The sequence below is a fragment of the Ursus arctos genome, unplaced genomic scaffold, assembly GCF_023065955.2.
Source record: "Ursus arctos isolate Adak ecotype North America unplaced genomic scaffold, UrsArc2.0 scaffold_26, whole genome shotgun sequence".
Classification (NCBI taxonomy): Eukaryota; Metazoa; Chordata; class Mammalia; order Carnivora; family Ursidae; genus Ursus; species Ursus arctos.
Window position 1 is genome coordinate 7,604,975 of NW_026622941.1, and position 14,639 is coordinate 7,619,613.

General features: G+C 55.6%; 2 protein-coding genes across 3 annotated transcripts in view; one reads left to right on the forward strand and one right to left on the reverse strand.

The window, feature by feature from the left end:
- Nucleotides 1-14,639, reverse strand: part of PHB2 (prohibitin 2) — a 124,423-nt gene that overhangs the window by 29,365 nt on the left and 80,419 nt on the right. The window lies entirely within an intron of this gene.
- USP5 (ubiquitin specific peptidase 5) lies at nt 634-14,058 on the forward strand. 2 transcript variants are annotated; one of them, XM_026502561.4, is made up of 20 exons: nt 634-862; nt 3,838-3,963; nt 4,227-4,293; nt 4,489-4,622; nt 4,780-4,925; nt 5,163-5,347; nt 5,810-5,904; nt 6,963-7,156; nt 7,853-7,924; nt 8,207-8,294; nt 8,423-8,548; nt 9,045-9,198; nt 9,502-9,676; nt 10,304-10,392; nt 11,017-11,208; nt 11,724-11,867; nt 11,944-12,089; nt 12,306-12,459; nt 12,726-12,810; nt 13,406-14,058. In XM_026502561.4, the coding sequence occupies exons 1-20, from the start codon at nt 653-655 to the stop codon at nt 13,497-13,499; spliced, it is 2,676 nt and encodes an 891-aa protein (XP_026358346.1). In that variant the 5' UTR covers nt 634-652; the 3' UTR covers nt 13,500-14,058. The 2 variants fall into 2 exon arrangements, with proteins under 2 accessions (XP_026358346.1, XP_026358347.1); XM_026502562.4 differs by having other exon boundaries at nt 11,017-11,139.

Below are 14,639 nucleotides of genomic sequence, written 5' to 3' on the forward strand. Positions count from 1 at the left end.
GGCTCGCCGAGGGCTGACACCGCCCAGATGAGGGGACTTTCGTTCGGCCAAGGGTTCCGAGTTGTCCGTCGTGAGACTTTGAGGAGTGCCAGCCTTCGCTTTGAAGACCTTCAGTTTCAAAACCATACGATTTTATTTGAAAAAAAAAAAAATAGAGTCATGAATTTTTACGCGATTTTCTACAGATCCAGCTGGAGATGTAGTTAGGAAGGTTTTTCTGAGGCGAGAGAGATAGTAATCCTTATTGGTTGAAGGAGTCATCAATCACTCGACACCAACCCTCTCAAACTCCGCCTCATTGGACAGCCCCTTTTCAAATGCCGAGAATACAACTGGCCTTCTATTTTCCGATTGGACAGGACCCAGGAAAGTTTCTGGGATTGATTGGTTTAAACAACCGTCAGTTTCTGCTCTTTGATAGAAGACACGCAAAGGGACTGTAGGGGTCCCAGAGTCCGAGCATCCAAAACTCCGGGACCCACCTCACTGCTCTACATGCGCTCTGCCCTTGGGAGCGTGGGATTGGTTCTTTCGACCATCGGTTGCATTAGAAGCGCTTTTCATTGGCGTTAGTCAAGAGTAGGGCAGAGGGCGGAGCACTAGTAGGCAAGCTGCGTCCAACTGCCATTCTCGCGCGTCCTCCCTTTAGCGCATGCACCTAACGAGTAGTCCTCATTGGACGGCAAGCCTAGGGGGTGGGGGACTGGGAACGGTGGGAGCTGCTGTGTGTGGAGGAGCTGCTGCCGGTGTCATGGCGGAGCTGAGTGAGGAGGCGCTGCTGTCAGTATTACCGACGATCCGGGTTCCTAAGGCTGGAGACCGGGTCCACAAAGACGAGTGCGCCTTCTCCTTCGACACACCGGTAAGCCCATTCCCCACGCCCGCAGCGAGCACGACTTCCTTCCATCTCCCTGGTCATTCTGCCGGGGCCTGCAAGGCTTGGGCTACCGCCTCCCTGCGATGCACCATGGGACTTGTAGTCTCCCACGCTCCTCCCTGCCGTTGCATTTAATTAGCTGGAGCTGTCGTATGACTACCGCCCCCGGAAGCCACCGCGCCCGCCTCACCCGTTCCCCGTCTCGTGGAGCACTGTGGGGATCGTAGTCGCTCTCTCCCCTCATTGCCGTTCCAAGGTAGAGGCGCATCCCGATTGTCGGACTACATCCCCCAAGTGGACCCCTGCGAAAGCCTGGGAGTTGGCCTTGCCAGCCGCGCACGGCTCTCCGGGTTTTGTAGTCCCATGTGGGAGGGATGGGGCGAACCCGCACTGTTCCGGGCCGGGGTTAGGGTTGGAGGGTGGGGAGTGCAGTTCCTAGGCGCCTAGTAGTCTGGAAGGGACCGTGAAGAAGGCCGGTTCTGAGAAGGCCCGAGTTAGAGAGACTCCACCCATGGTTAATGTGGACAGGGGGCGGGGAGGTGGGTCATTGGTGGTAGGGAGGAGAGGAAAGAAGGGAGGAAAGCTCATGTCGTTTCTCCTTTGAGGTGACCTGTAACCGCAGCCCCCTCTCTTTTTCCCGCCCATCACAGAGAGCAGAGGGAACCCTTTTAAAAGTATTCCCAGAGAGATGGTGTCTTTCGTGGAGGATACTAAATCTCTTTCCCATCCCGCTCCCACTCCTGACTAGTTAGACAAAGCCTCCACCCACACCATGCTTCACGTTTTGCAGGCTCCACCCGGAACCTCCCTTCTTGCAGTTCTGCCTTCCTGTGTCACCCTTAAGCGGAGACTAGCCTTTGGCCTGGCCAGAGCCTTAACTGAGAGGGCAGCAGCCTGGTTGGGATCCGCCCCCCTCGCTACCCCTCCCGACCAGCGGCTGCCGGGCCCTGCCCAGGGTGTTCAGCCAGACCAGCTCATGGCTGGGAAAACTGCAAGTCAGAGTGGAAAGGCTTCATTAATGCATCGCCAGTGCTGAGTATAGCAGTATGATCTAAGGCCCAGTTCAGGATCATCACTGTGATTTGTGGTTGCTTGGTTTGCTAGGCTTTGATCTGAGCCTCAGACAATGTGCTGCTTCTCTGGGAATCTGGCTTGGCAGAGCTAAAAGAGGACGGCTCAGAGCAGAGCTCCAGGGTTCCCAAGCCTTGGGGAAACCAGCGTTTTTTATTTCCAACAGAGGAGTTCATTTCCCGCGGAGCTCCCACATGCCACCCAGTTCATCAAGTGCAGGGCTTGGTGAAGCACTGGCTTTCTCAGGAGGGAAAGGTTTTTCTTAATTACCAACAGATGGTAGAAGTCAGCGGCTCCCTTCTTCACACTCTCTCCTTAGTAACTGCTTCGAATCATCCAAATGCTGTTTTTGTAAGCTTGTTGTACTTTCCTTCTCTCATCCCAAGTCAGGAGATCTCCAGTGTGGCTTAATTGCTTTCCTAACCAACTTCCGGCATGTTTGATTATCTTCAAATTGGGTTCATGGTAGAAAGAGAGCTTATTTGACCTCCCTGATGAAAAATGTTCCATTTGCTCATCAACATTGCAATCCACACTGTTCTAGGGAGTGGTACAGAGCAATCTGTGGGACCAAGAACTGCCTTAGACCGTGCCCTATTTTTCATATCACAGCAGAGAATTTTTCAAGGCCACTGAGGCGTTTATTCAAGGAAGAAGATGCCTGTCGTTGCTCGGATCTGAGGGAAGACTCTTGTTTCCTCCAATTACCTCCTCCACCTTATCCATCACTATTCACAAAGGCACTGGCAGACTTGTTCTGTTTTAGAGAAGCTCATCCTCCCTCCTTAGCTGTGATTTAGGGTGGACCCTTGTCTTCCCCTGTTTTCTTCTTGGGTTATATGTGTTTTAGCTGTCTCAGCAGGTGTTGCAAGATTATTCTATAGAGGAAATGGCTTTGAGGTTGGCAGTTGATGGACTTCAGTGGGGATGTAGTTATTGGTCAGAAGGGAAGCAGCAGGGTAGTGGCTGGAGAATGCTGGTCTTCGTGTCCCTGCCAGAGTAGGCCCAGGTATAGCAGTGAGCCCCGGACAAGGCATCCTTACCCTGGAGCCAGGCTTTAGCAGGAAAGGAGGGAGAAGACTCAGTGTGGACCAAGGTTTGACGACCTAGTGGGGTGTGGTAAATGAAAAGTCTGGGCTTGCTGGCAAGCTTAGGAGCTGGGTGTATTGTTCAAGTGCTAGAATCTCTCTGCTCCTCCAGTCCGGAAAGTTTCCTGAGTCCTGGAGATGAGGCAGTGTTTGTCATTGTGTCCCTGGTTTAGGTTCCATGTCTGAAATTCAAGCCTTTCCTCTCCCAGGAAGGGACCCCTTTTCCCTCTAAATATAATCACTGGCGCTGGAAGTCCATGGTATTTGATTCCCGTTTACCTCAAGGAAAGAGGTAAAGGGGGGCGCCGGGGTGGCTTAGTTGGTTAGGTGTCTGCCTTTGGCTCAGGTCACGATCCCGGGGTCCTGGGATCAAGTCCTGTGTCGGGCTCCCTGCTTAGCGGGGAGCCTGCCTCTCCCTCTCCCTCTCCCACTTCCCCTGCTTGTGTGCTTGCGCTTGCTTGCTCTCTCTCAAGTAAATAAATAAAAAAAAAAAAAGAAGAAGAAGAAGAGGTAAAGGGAGTTCTCTACAATTGATTGGAAAGCTCCAGAGCCCAAAGAAGGAACAAGGAAGAAGAATGGTGACTGGCAGGTGTTGCTCAGCCCCTGGCGTCCTTGGTTGGTATCAGTCATAGGAGAATGGGGAGAATCTTCACCATGCACCAGGTCCTAAAAGGCTAAATGACTTGCCAAGAGCCACATGGTGTTGGCGAACAGAGCCTTTCTTTTGGAGGTTTTGGTGGTTTCCCCACCTGGCCAGGCTTCATCCTCCCTGTGTTTTCTCCCCTTTTTCTCGTACTGCAGGAGTCTGAGGGTGGCCTCTACATCTGCATGAACACATTCCTGGGCTTTGGGAAACAGTATGTGGAGAAACATTTCAACAAGACGGGCCAGCGAGTCTACCTGCACCTCCGGAGGACCCGGCGCCCGGTAGGGACAGGGCTGGGGCAAGGCCTGGGGACATTCAGGCACATGTCCCTGGGCCTCCATTTTGAATCTGTCTCTTCCATTCTGACCTATTGGCCTCTGTTTCCCACTCTCACCTATTTCTGTTGGTAGCATTAGAACTCAGCACACATGTTTTTTTAGCTCCATTCCCTTCTAAGATTAACCCACTCTGTCCTGTCTGTCCTCCCCATTTGTCCCTTCCCTGGTACCCATTGCTGATCCTGGCCCTTCCTGCCTCATTGCAGAAGGAGGAGGACACCACTACAAGCACCGGAGACCCCCCCAGGAAGAAGCCCACCCGGTTGGCTATTGGTGAGCACCATTACAGTCCTGTTCTGCCTGAGCTGGTCTTCCCTGCTCTCAGTTCTTTTAGGAAAGCCCCAAAAGAATGGGCCTGATCAATGGCCCTAGAGCTCTGGAGGGGGGCACAATGGGATGCTGTATCAGAGGAAGGACATATACCTGTGGTTGTTGTCCTACCCTCCCTCCTCTTCCCTGTTTCACCAGGCATGGAAGGCGGGTTTGACCTCAGCGAGGAGAAGTTTGAATATGATGAGGATGTGAAGATTGTTATTTTGCCGGATTACCTGGAAATTGCCCGGGATGGGTTGGGGGGACTGCCTGACATTGTCAGAGATCGGGTATGAATACCTTCCCACCTTACCAGGGACTCAAGGGCAAGCGGGCCCCAAGCAGTGATGTCTCGGGCAAGCCCCAAGAAAGCTCGAGACGGAGGGGCTAGAGGGGCAGGGGAGGGGGGAGGGCTGGGTACCGTCTCTGATCCTCTGTTTCCCCCAGGTGACCAGTGCGGTGGAGGCCCTCCTGTCTGCTGACTCGGCCTCCCGCAAGCAGGAGGTGCAGGCCTGGGATGGGGAAGTACGGCAGGTGTCTAAGCATGCCTTCAACCTCAAGCAGCTGGACAACCCTGCTCGAATCCCGCCTTGGTGAGGCTTGGCCCCTCCACCTTGGGGCACAACCCCCAGAGCAGGGGCAGAGAGGCCACCCTCCTGGGGAATCTGGTGGGAGAGAGGGTCGGGAGTAGGCGAAGGAGGGGGCTGGGGGAAATGAATTCAGCAAGGGACGACCGGAGGAGAGGAAAAGAGAGAGCTCTTGGACTGGCAGGGGCCAATCCCATATACCCCTAACCCTGATTTCAGCTGACTTTCTTCTCCCTGGGTTAGTGGCTGGAAATGTTCCAAGTGTGACATGAGAGAGAACCTGTGGCTCAACCTGACAGATGGCTCCATTCTCTGTGGCCGACGCTACTTCGACGGCAGTGGGGGCAACAACCACGCCGTGGAGCACTACAGGGAGATGGGCTACCCGTTAGCTGTCAAGCTGGGCACCATCACACCTGATGGAGCTGGTACTCCCTCCCCTCCTCGCTCCCTCCATGCTGAAGTGTGTCTTAACTGTTACTCGTTGTATAGGACGCGGATAACACGTCAATACATTCTCTTGATAAACAATGAAAATATCGCAGATGAGAGTAAATCTTCAGTTAACCCCCCAAATCCCAGTCCCTTTCTTAGAGGTTACCAGCATTATCTGTTTAGCGAGTATCCTTCCAAACCCATCTGACCCTAGCACCTTACCCTGCGCAGTAGAGTCGCAAGTAACTCCAGCCCTTGCCCTCTTTCACCCCGTCTTCCCTGCCACCCAGTCTCCGAAGGGTCCGTGACCTCACTGCTACTCAGGGCAGCCAAGAGGGTTACCTTTATGGGCTCATCCTCTGTCCCACCAGCTCCTCCCCTTGGGGCAGGGAGTGGGATTGGCCAGGCCAGTCCGGAGCCACCCCTTCTGACACTGCTCCTGCCTCCTGCCCTAGACGTGTACTCCTATGATGAGGATGACATGGTCCTGGACCCCAACCTGGCTGAGCACCTGTCCCACTTTGGCATCGACATGCTAAAGATGCAGAAGGTGAGATCCCCTTCGGCTTCGGATTCTCCATCCCTGCCCGCCAGGCCCTTCCTGGCTGAGGCTGAAGCAGCACGTCGACGACAGCTGCCACAGTTATCCCAGGCCCCAAGACATTTGTGCTTCCTTTGAAAAACTTTCTAGAATCATTTATTCATTCATTGAATACTACTGAGTACCCACTATGTGCTTGTCCCTGTGTGACTAAGACAGAGCTTTAACATTCTAGATGGAAAGGCAGACATTCATCATCTGCGCAGGCAAATGAGTGAATAACCACAAACCGACGGGTGCTGTGAGAGATGTAGGGGGCGCCTGGGTGGCTCAGTCCGTTAAGCATCCAACTCTTTTCTTTTTTTTTTTTTTTTAAGATTTTATTTATTTGACAGAGAGAGACAGCCAGCGAGAGAGGGAACACGAGCAGGGGGAGTGGGAGAGGAAGAAGCAGGCTTCCAGCGGAAGAGCCTGATGCGGGGCTCGATCCCAGAACTCTGGGATCACGGCCTGAGCCGAAGGCAGACGCTTAATGACTGAGCCACCCAGGCGCCCCAAGCATCCAACTCTTAATCTCAACTCGGGTCTTGATCTCAGGGTCATGAGTTCAAGCCCTGTGTCGGGCTCCATGCCCAGTGTGAAGTCTACTCAATAAAAAAAAAACAAAAAAAGAGAGCGAGACAGAGAGGTGGTGCAGGAGTGGTGTAATAGCAGGAGGATCTGGCCGGTCGAGGGGATCGAGGAAGTGATGCTTGAGTGGAGAGCTGAGAGGTGAGAAGGGGTAACTTCGGAATGGAAAAAGCACTTCAAATGGAGGGAATTACATTCATTTTTTCCTGTCACCAGAGCGGAGGCCTGATGACTAACAGGCCTCAGGGGCAATCGCTCATAGCCTTCTGGAACTGGGACTGGGACTGGGAATAGGCAGTGTGTCTCCCGTTCGCAGAGTCCGTAATCGAACATATTCAGAGCTCCAGCCGGGGATCGTCCGGGACCCTGTGAGGGATCGGTGTGAAAAGTCCAGGACTGAGTCTCTCACCCTGTCTGAAGTGCCCCTTCCCTTGCAGACGGACAAGACGATGACGGAGCTGGAGATCGATATGAACCAGCGGATTGGCGAGTGGGAGCTGATCCAGGAGTCGAGTGTGCCACTGAAGCCCCTGTTTGGGCCTGGCTACACGGGCATCCGGAACCTGGGTAACAGCTGCTACCTCAACTCGGTGGTCCAGGTGCTCTTCAGCATCCCTGACTTCCAGAGGAAGTGAGTGGTGCCCCCTCCCCGTGACTGGGCCCTGGACCCCTGACCCCGCAGCTGTCAGGACCTCTGTGTTCCGGCTTAGTCTTCATTCCTGTGATGCTGTGGCTGGCACGCTCCCATCAGTTAGAGCAGCACTGTTCCCCAGCCCCACGGGCCCCCTGAGGACAGAACACCAAATCCCAGGGCGCTCCCTGGCCTCCTGACTGACTCGGGCGGGGGGAGGTGCTCTTTACTTGAGGCCAGTGACAGCAGATGAGGACCTACCGTGGCCATGTAGCCCTTGGGGAGAGGGGAGTGCCTGGGACACTGGGAGAGAGAAAAGGCACGTTCTGAGCAGAAGAGCATCTGCCTTCTGAGAAGGACCTGAAGCGTATGTGGAAACTTGAACAATGTGTTGACCCGTTCCATCCTGAAGAATGGGAACTGTCCTTGCCCTTCTCCCAGGCTGCCTTCTCCCTTCTCCCGGCTCACTCCTGGGGAGGAGGCCGGGAAAGAAGACAGCAGAATACACTGCATGCTGGCATAGTTGAGAAGGGGAGGAAGGGCAGGTTGCCGGAGAGAAATGGGACTCCATGGTTCAACCACCTAACTCCTCACTCTGGAGGGAGCCTGTGCCCCAAGCAAGTGGATAATACTGCCTCCCCTTTCCTTTGGAGCCCCTGCCAGAGCACCTCCGATTATGCTTCCCTTGGCTCTTAGGTATGTGGATAAGCTGGAGAAGATCTTCCAGAATGCTCCGACGGACCCTACCCAGGACTTCAGCACCCAGGTGTATGTAGCCAGGTCCCGTGTACAAAGGCTCTTGAGAGCCTCGCAGCCAGTGTGCCTGCTTTCTCCTCCGTGAGCATCTGGAGTGGGTAGCAGCGCAGGCTCTTTGCCTCTGGCCGTGCTGTCTGCCTTGAGTGGGGCTCCTGGGACTCCGCGGTTTTTCCCCTTGCAGAGGGTTGCCTACGGGCTGTAAGCAAGGGTTGAGTTGGGGAGGAAAGGCACAGAGAGAGGTCGGACGATCATTAGTGGACTGAAGCTAAATGGTTCTCTTGGATGTGAACACAGGGCCAAACTGGGCCATGGCCTGCTCTCGGGAGAATATTCCAAGCCAGCACCGGAATCAGGCGATGGGGAGCAGGTGCCAGAACAAAAGGTGAGGCTGGGACTCTATCCCTTTCAGGCTCTGGAATTAAGGGGAGACTGAGGTCTGGGAGATGTCTAAACAAAGCCCCTTGGTGGCCTCTTGAGCCCCAGCTGAATCGCTGCCCTGGCTCTGCCTAGGAAGTTCAAGATGGCATTGCCCCTCGGATGTTCAAGGCCCTCATTGGCAAGGGTCACCCTGAGTTCTCCACCAACCGACAGCAGGACGCCCAAGAGTTCTTTCTTCACCTCATCAACATGGTGGAGGTAAGGGTTGGGAAGACAGCAAGGAGGGCAGTCCACACCGCCTCCACCTGCCTGCAGTTCTCTCCCTTCTCCCTCCTGCCCATTCTTTCCGGTCAACCCCAGCCAGCCCGCCCCTGGGACCCGGGGGTCTGTGTGCACTGGGCCTTCCCTGTGAGTGGTGGGTGCCCCTGAGGAGAATGGTAACGCTAAGCAGTGATCCTTACACTTGATGGGCTTGCAGCCGAATGAAGGATACAGCCAGAGAAAATGAGATGAAGATGCTTATTGCCTGTAGAGAAAAATACACACACATTCCACCACGGTCTCCCAGTGCCGCGATGGCGCCGGGGCTGGGGAGGGGAAGTTGAGTAGGGAAGGAGTTATTCTTGCATTGCTGAGCCTCCTAGGGGTAGACACCCTTCCTTTCCTCTCTCTTCCCCATACCCTAGTGACCCTTTCAGGCACCCATCCCCTTCCCTGGCTGCGCGGACCTCCCCACCCCGCCTCTTTCCCACAGAGGAATTGTCGGAGCTCTGAAAACCCTAACGAGGTGTTTCGCTTCTTGGTGGAGGAAAAGATCAAGTGCCTGGCCACGGAGAAGGTGAAGTACACCCAGCGAGTGGACTACATCATGCAGCTGCCTGTGCCCATGGACGCGGCCCTTAACAAAGGCAGGTTGCTCTCTGCGGGGCCTGGGTGCAGTGGGACTGTGAGGCCCGGGAGAAGCACTTGGCCACCTTGTGGGAGAAGAGCCCACGGCACGCCCTGCTCCCCCAGCCAGAGGTCTGGAGTGGGGCTGGCTTGGGGAGGTAGGCTCACCTTTGCTTGTCAGCGCTGTGCTGAGGACGAGAGGCGAGGCCATATGTGGATGTGTGTCACGCGGGTTTGGAGAGGGGGGAGCAGCAGTCTGGCACGGCTAAGGAGGGCAAGAGGCAGTAGCCTCTGAAGGACTCACCCACCGATTCTGTCCCCAGAGGAGCTTCTGGAGTATGAGGAGAAGAAGCGGCAAGCCGAGGAGGAGAAGCTGCCGCTGCCAGAACTGGTTCGGGCCCAGGTGCCCTTCAGCTCCTGCCTGGAGGCCTACGGGGCCCCGGAGCAGGTGGACGACTTCTGGAGCACGGCCCTGCAGGCCAAATCAGTAGCTGTCAAGTAAGTCCTGTTGGTCTGCGCTGAAGCTTTCGGGCCACTATCAGGGTGACCCCAAAGATACTCTCTGCCTCGTTCTCAGTCTTCCGTCCCTTCGCGGTTGGATTCTCAGGGCTGTGTCAGTTGGGGCTGGTCATCTGGCCCTGAGGGAAGCGAGAGGCCCCAGCAGGAGTCGACGTGGATGATTGCCACATTCCCTTGTCCTGCCCCTGTTACCCCATCTTCTCCTGTGGGACAGGGTCCTGTTTTAGTGCAGCGTCTGTCCACTTGTGCCCTCAGTCTTGGCAGAACAAAGGCACATAGTATCCCTTTTGGACAGAATTTGGATTTCTAGCTAATGGCCTGAGTTTGGGCCTCATTCTGTCGTTGGCATAAGCTTGAGATCTGAAAGAGTGCTTTGGTCTCAAGGGATTTCAGCCCTTTCCCCCCACCCCCCCTTTGACAGGCCCCTGGCTTCTGCCGCTCCTTGTCTGCAGATGCTCTGATGCCTTCCCAGGGCAAGATAAGAATATGGAGTATCTTCTGGGCTATCAGGTCTTCTACCCGCGAGAGGCTGAACCCCAGGGTGGGGGTTTCAGGAGAGGAGAACTTTGGAATTCTCTGGGTACCAGGACATTCTCTCTTCCCTAGGACCACACGATTTGCCTCTTTCCCTGACTACCTGGTCATCCAGATCAAGAAGTTCACCTTCGGCTTAGACTGGGTGCCCAAGAAACTGGGTATGGTGGCTGGGACGAGTGAGGGAGGTTAAGCAGAAAATGCTAGAAGAAGAAGGGGCCTTACCATGTGTAAACTAGCGTTTCTTTGGCTTTCCTCTGAAGGAGGAAAATATCACCCTGAATGTTTGAAAATGAGCCGAGTTTGAAAAGCACGGACTAAAAATATTAAAACACTTGACTTTACAGTGATAATTTACAAAAAAAAGCGGTTTTCATAGTTTCACTTTTATACTTGGTGAGAGGTTCTCGTTTAGATCATCTTGAAACGGTTCTCGTGAGTCTTAGAGCCGCTGACAACTTTGAGAACTCCAGATTTCACTTTGTGTCCTAGATAAGTCGAGACCCACAGAGGTATGAGATCATTCTTTTGTACAAGTTGGAGGCCCCTGTCCTTGTCCTTAGCGCATCTGAGGTAGATCTAGGACTAGAATCCAGGCCTCCTGATTCCCAGACCGACCATTACATTACACTGGGACCCCTGCAGTCGGTACCGCTCTGAGCAGCTCCTTACTCCAGAGCAGTGCCAAGATGTGGGGGCAGGGCTTTGAGGATCCCCCAGTGCTTTCTCAGGGAGGGCCCCAGGGAGCTGCTGAGGTGACCCTTTCCCCGCCATTCCAATTACAGATGTGTCCATTGAGATGCCGGAAGAGCTAGACATCTCCCAGCTGAGGGGTACAGGGCTGCAGCCGGGAGAGGAGGAGCTGCCTGACATTGCCCCACCCCTGGTCACTCCGGATGAGCCCAAAGGTAGCCTTGGTTTCTATGGCAACGAAGACGAAGACTCCTTCTGCTCCCCTCACTTCTCCTCTCCGACATGTTAGTGACTCTTCTTCCTGCCTGTCTCTCTCCTTTGCTGATGGGGGTCTTTTCTGCCTGCCTCCCCTTGACCCTGTCCTTTGTGTTTCTCCTGTCCTCCCTTTCAAATTTACCCTGCCCTCTTTTGATGGACATGAGGCCCGGGTAGAGCACTCCCAGCCACATTCTGTGTGTGGCTGGCAGTAGCGCTGGCCGGTTGCCTCCCTGCCCTTGTCACCTCATCGCTTGGGGGTGGGGAGAGACAGCATACTCTAGAAACGGGGCCCATTCTGTGAGAGTGGGCGAGGAGGGGATCCACGGGAGACCTTTAGCCTCAGTTCTGTGTCTTTAGTCCTGCGGGACCCACGTTATGGCACGCTGCCATTTTAGTCCTGGAGGAAGGTGCCAGGCCATGGAAGGACACTGCATGGAACGGGGCATTGGGAGAGGGCGGGGGCGCTGGACCGTGGGAGGCAGGAGGAGCAGATAGTGGCCCAAGGAGTCGGGTCACTGTGCCCTCCCTTCTCGCCCCACAGCACCCATGCTGGATGAATCAGTCATCATCCAGCTGGTGGAGATGGGCTTCCCTATGGATGCCTGCCGCAAAGCTGTCTACTACACAGGCAACAGTGGGGCCGAGGCCGCCATGAACTGGGTCATGTCACACATGGACGATCCAGGTAGGCCGGGGTGGGCGGCAGGGTGCAGCAGGGCCGTCGTCCTCCCACACACACTTTAACCCCTTCGCCTCTGCAGATTTTGCAAACCCCCTCATCCTGCCTGGCTCCAGCGGGCCCGGCTCCACGAGTGCAGCGGCTGACCCCCCACCGGAGGACTGCGTGAGCACCATCGTTTCCATGGGCTTCTCCCGGGACCAGGCCCTGAAAGCCCTGCGGGCCACGGTATGAGCTGCCCCTGGCTGAGGACCGGGGGCCGGTGGGGGAGAACGGGGTGGGGGTGAGTGAGGTTCCGTCCTCTGTGAGTCAGACTGAGGACCACTGGTGTGGGACGGCCGAGGCTGAGGCTCCACCCTTTTGTGCTGAAGGAGCTGAGGCCTTCACTCATGGTTTTCTTGCCCTGAGCTTGTTAGAAAGAGTAACGCTTCCCTCCTCTCCTAGAACAATAGTTTAGAAAGGGCCGTGGACTGGATCTTCAGTCACATCGATGACCTGGATGCAGAGGCCGCCATGGACATCTCGGAGGGCCGCTCGGCTGCCGACTCCATCTCCGAGTCTGTGCCAGTAGGACCGAAAGTCCGGGATGGCCCTGGAAGTGAGTGTCCCCGGGGAGCATGATGGGCCAGTGGAATCTAGCCAGTCTGCTGCCAGTGGCTCATTCCAAGGCAGCTCTGCTTCCCTCGGGCACAGGGGTCAGAAGCTTCTTTCCGCTGATGCGGCTTCTGAAGGTGGGATTCTAGGAGGCCGAGACAGGCGTGTGACCCAGTCGCTGCCCCCCAGTCCCTGGGATTGGCGTCCTGAGTTTGGGCTGTTAGATGCAGCTCTGGACTGGTGCTCAGGCCCCTCTCTTGTCTCCTCTAGAGTATCAGCTCTTTGCCTTCATCAGTCACATGGGCACCTCTACCATGTGTGGTCACTATGTCTGCCACATCAAGAAGGAAGGCAGGTGAGGGGCTGGCAGGGTACATTCTGAACTGGAGAGTGCTGGTGGGGATGAGTGGGGGCATCCTGGAAGTCCTTAGAATATTTGCGGGAGAAAGTAAAGGCCTGCTGGATGGGGGGGCACAGAGATGCCAGAAATTGATAGAACGCCTGACAGCAGGGGTCGGCAGACGACAGACAGCCCAAGGCCACCTGCTTTTCTAAATAAAGTTCTAATGAGCATAACCACACTTACTCACGTATGTATCGTCCGTGGCTGTTTTCACGCCGCAACAGGAAGGTTGAGTAATTGTGTCAGAGACTGGATGGCTTGCAAAACTGAACTACTTACCGTCTGGCCCTTTCCAGAAAAGGTTGCGGACCTGTACCTGACAGGAATGGGTGGGGGTGGCCGCAGAGGCACTGGAGGATTTGAAGATGTTCCCTTCAGGCAGGTAGCAGCTAGCCTGTAGGTGTGGGGGCTCAGGCTGCGAATGTTGGGAACCTTTGCCCCAGAATCACCAGGATCAACTCCAGGGGCTGCATCAGAGACTCAGTTGATGCAAAGTGGATGCCCAGTCTGTTTCTCCTTCTCCCCCCTCCCCCACCCGCTTCCCCAGATGGGTGATCTACAATGACCAGAGAGTGTGTGCCTCTGAGAAGCCACCTAAGGACCTGGGCTACATCTACTTCTACCAGAGAGTGGCCAGCTAAGAGCCTGCCCTGACCCCTTACCACTGAGGACAGGGAACAGACCATCTGGCATGAGGGATGGGGCTGAGGGATGGACTTCAGCCACCACCCCCCCTGCTCTGTACCCTTTTTCTTTTTGTCCTCAGCAGCAGGGAAGAAGCTAGAGGCCATAGGAGAATGGCCAAGCAAAGCGGGGGACACTCGAGAGACTTTGGGGATAGAGCAGGAAGGGGATGGGAGGGGCCGGCCACCTGTCTGTGAGGAGACTTCGTCGCTTTCCCCGCCCCGTGAACCCACAGTGCTCTGCTTCTCTGTGTAATCCTGGCGGCCCCTGGTGTGGAGGGGGGCTTGTTTGTGTGTGCGCGTGGGTGTAGCTTTGTGCAGCCTCTTCCACAGGAGGGGGTGTCCGTGCCTCCCCTCCCTCTTTGTGTTTGCTCCCTGTGTGGTCAGGCGAGGAGGGCTGTGAGGGAAATGGGGATCCCCCTCGCCCTCCAGCCTGTCTTTCCCCTACCCTGTCTCTTCCCTGCCCTTCTCTGGAAAATGCCAAAATACACGATGTGAATAAAAGTACAATGGCTAAGTCGTGTCCTGTTTGGTACCTTCAGGGAGACTGATCTTGCCTGGGGCTAGCAGGAGAGCTGCTTCTGCCCCTTACCCCCCCTCCCTGGGCAGTTGTCGACTTTCACTAGTTCTAGAGCTCTTGGGAAATGGGCTGTGAGATGGGGTGGGGTGAGCGCCAGGGCAGTACAAGAAAGCTGAGGGGTGGGGGGCTGTCAGACCAGGGGCAGTGGAGTGGGGTGGCACAGAGCAAAGAAGGGGGTGAAGAGCGCTGCCTTCCCTCCAGCAGTCACACCCGAGGGGTCCCAAGTGGGTATTTTCCAAATGTCTCTGGTCCCCTAGGCCCTGCAGTCTCCTGTCGGGTGGACCAGCTGGAGCAGAGAGTGGGACGCCTGGAGTAGGGGGTGGGCGTGGTGGGATCCGAACTGCTTGTCTCTTAGCTGCACAGTTTCGAGCCAGTGCGGGCCGTCCCTCCCCCTCTGCACCCTGCTCCTGGCCCAGTAACTACGGGTCTACCCTCCCCCTGGGCAGGTCAAAGGTGCCTGCTCAGCAATCAGGGATGCAGCCACTCCGACGGGGGAAGGGAGGTCCTTTTCTCAGAGT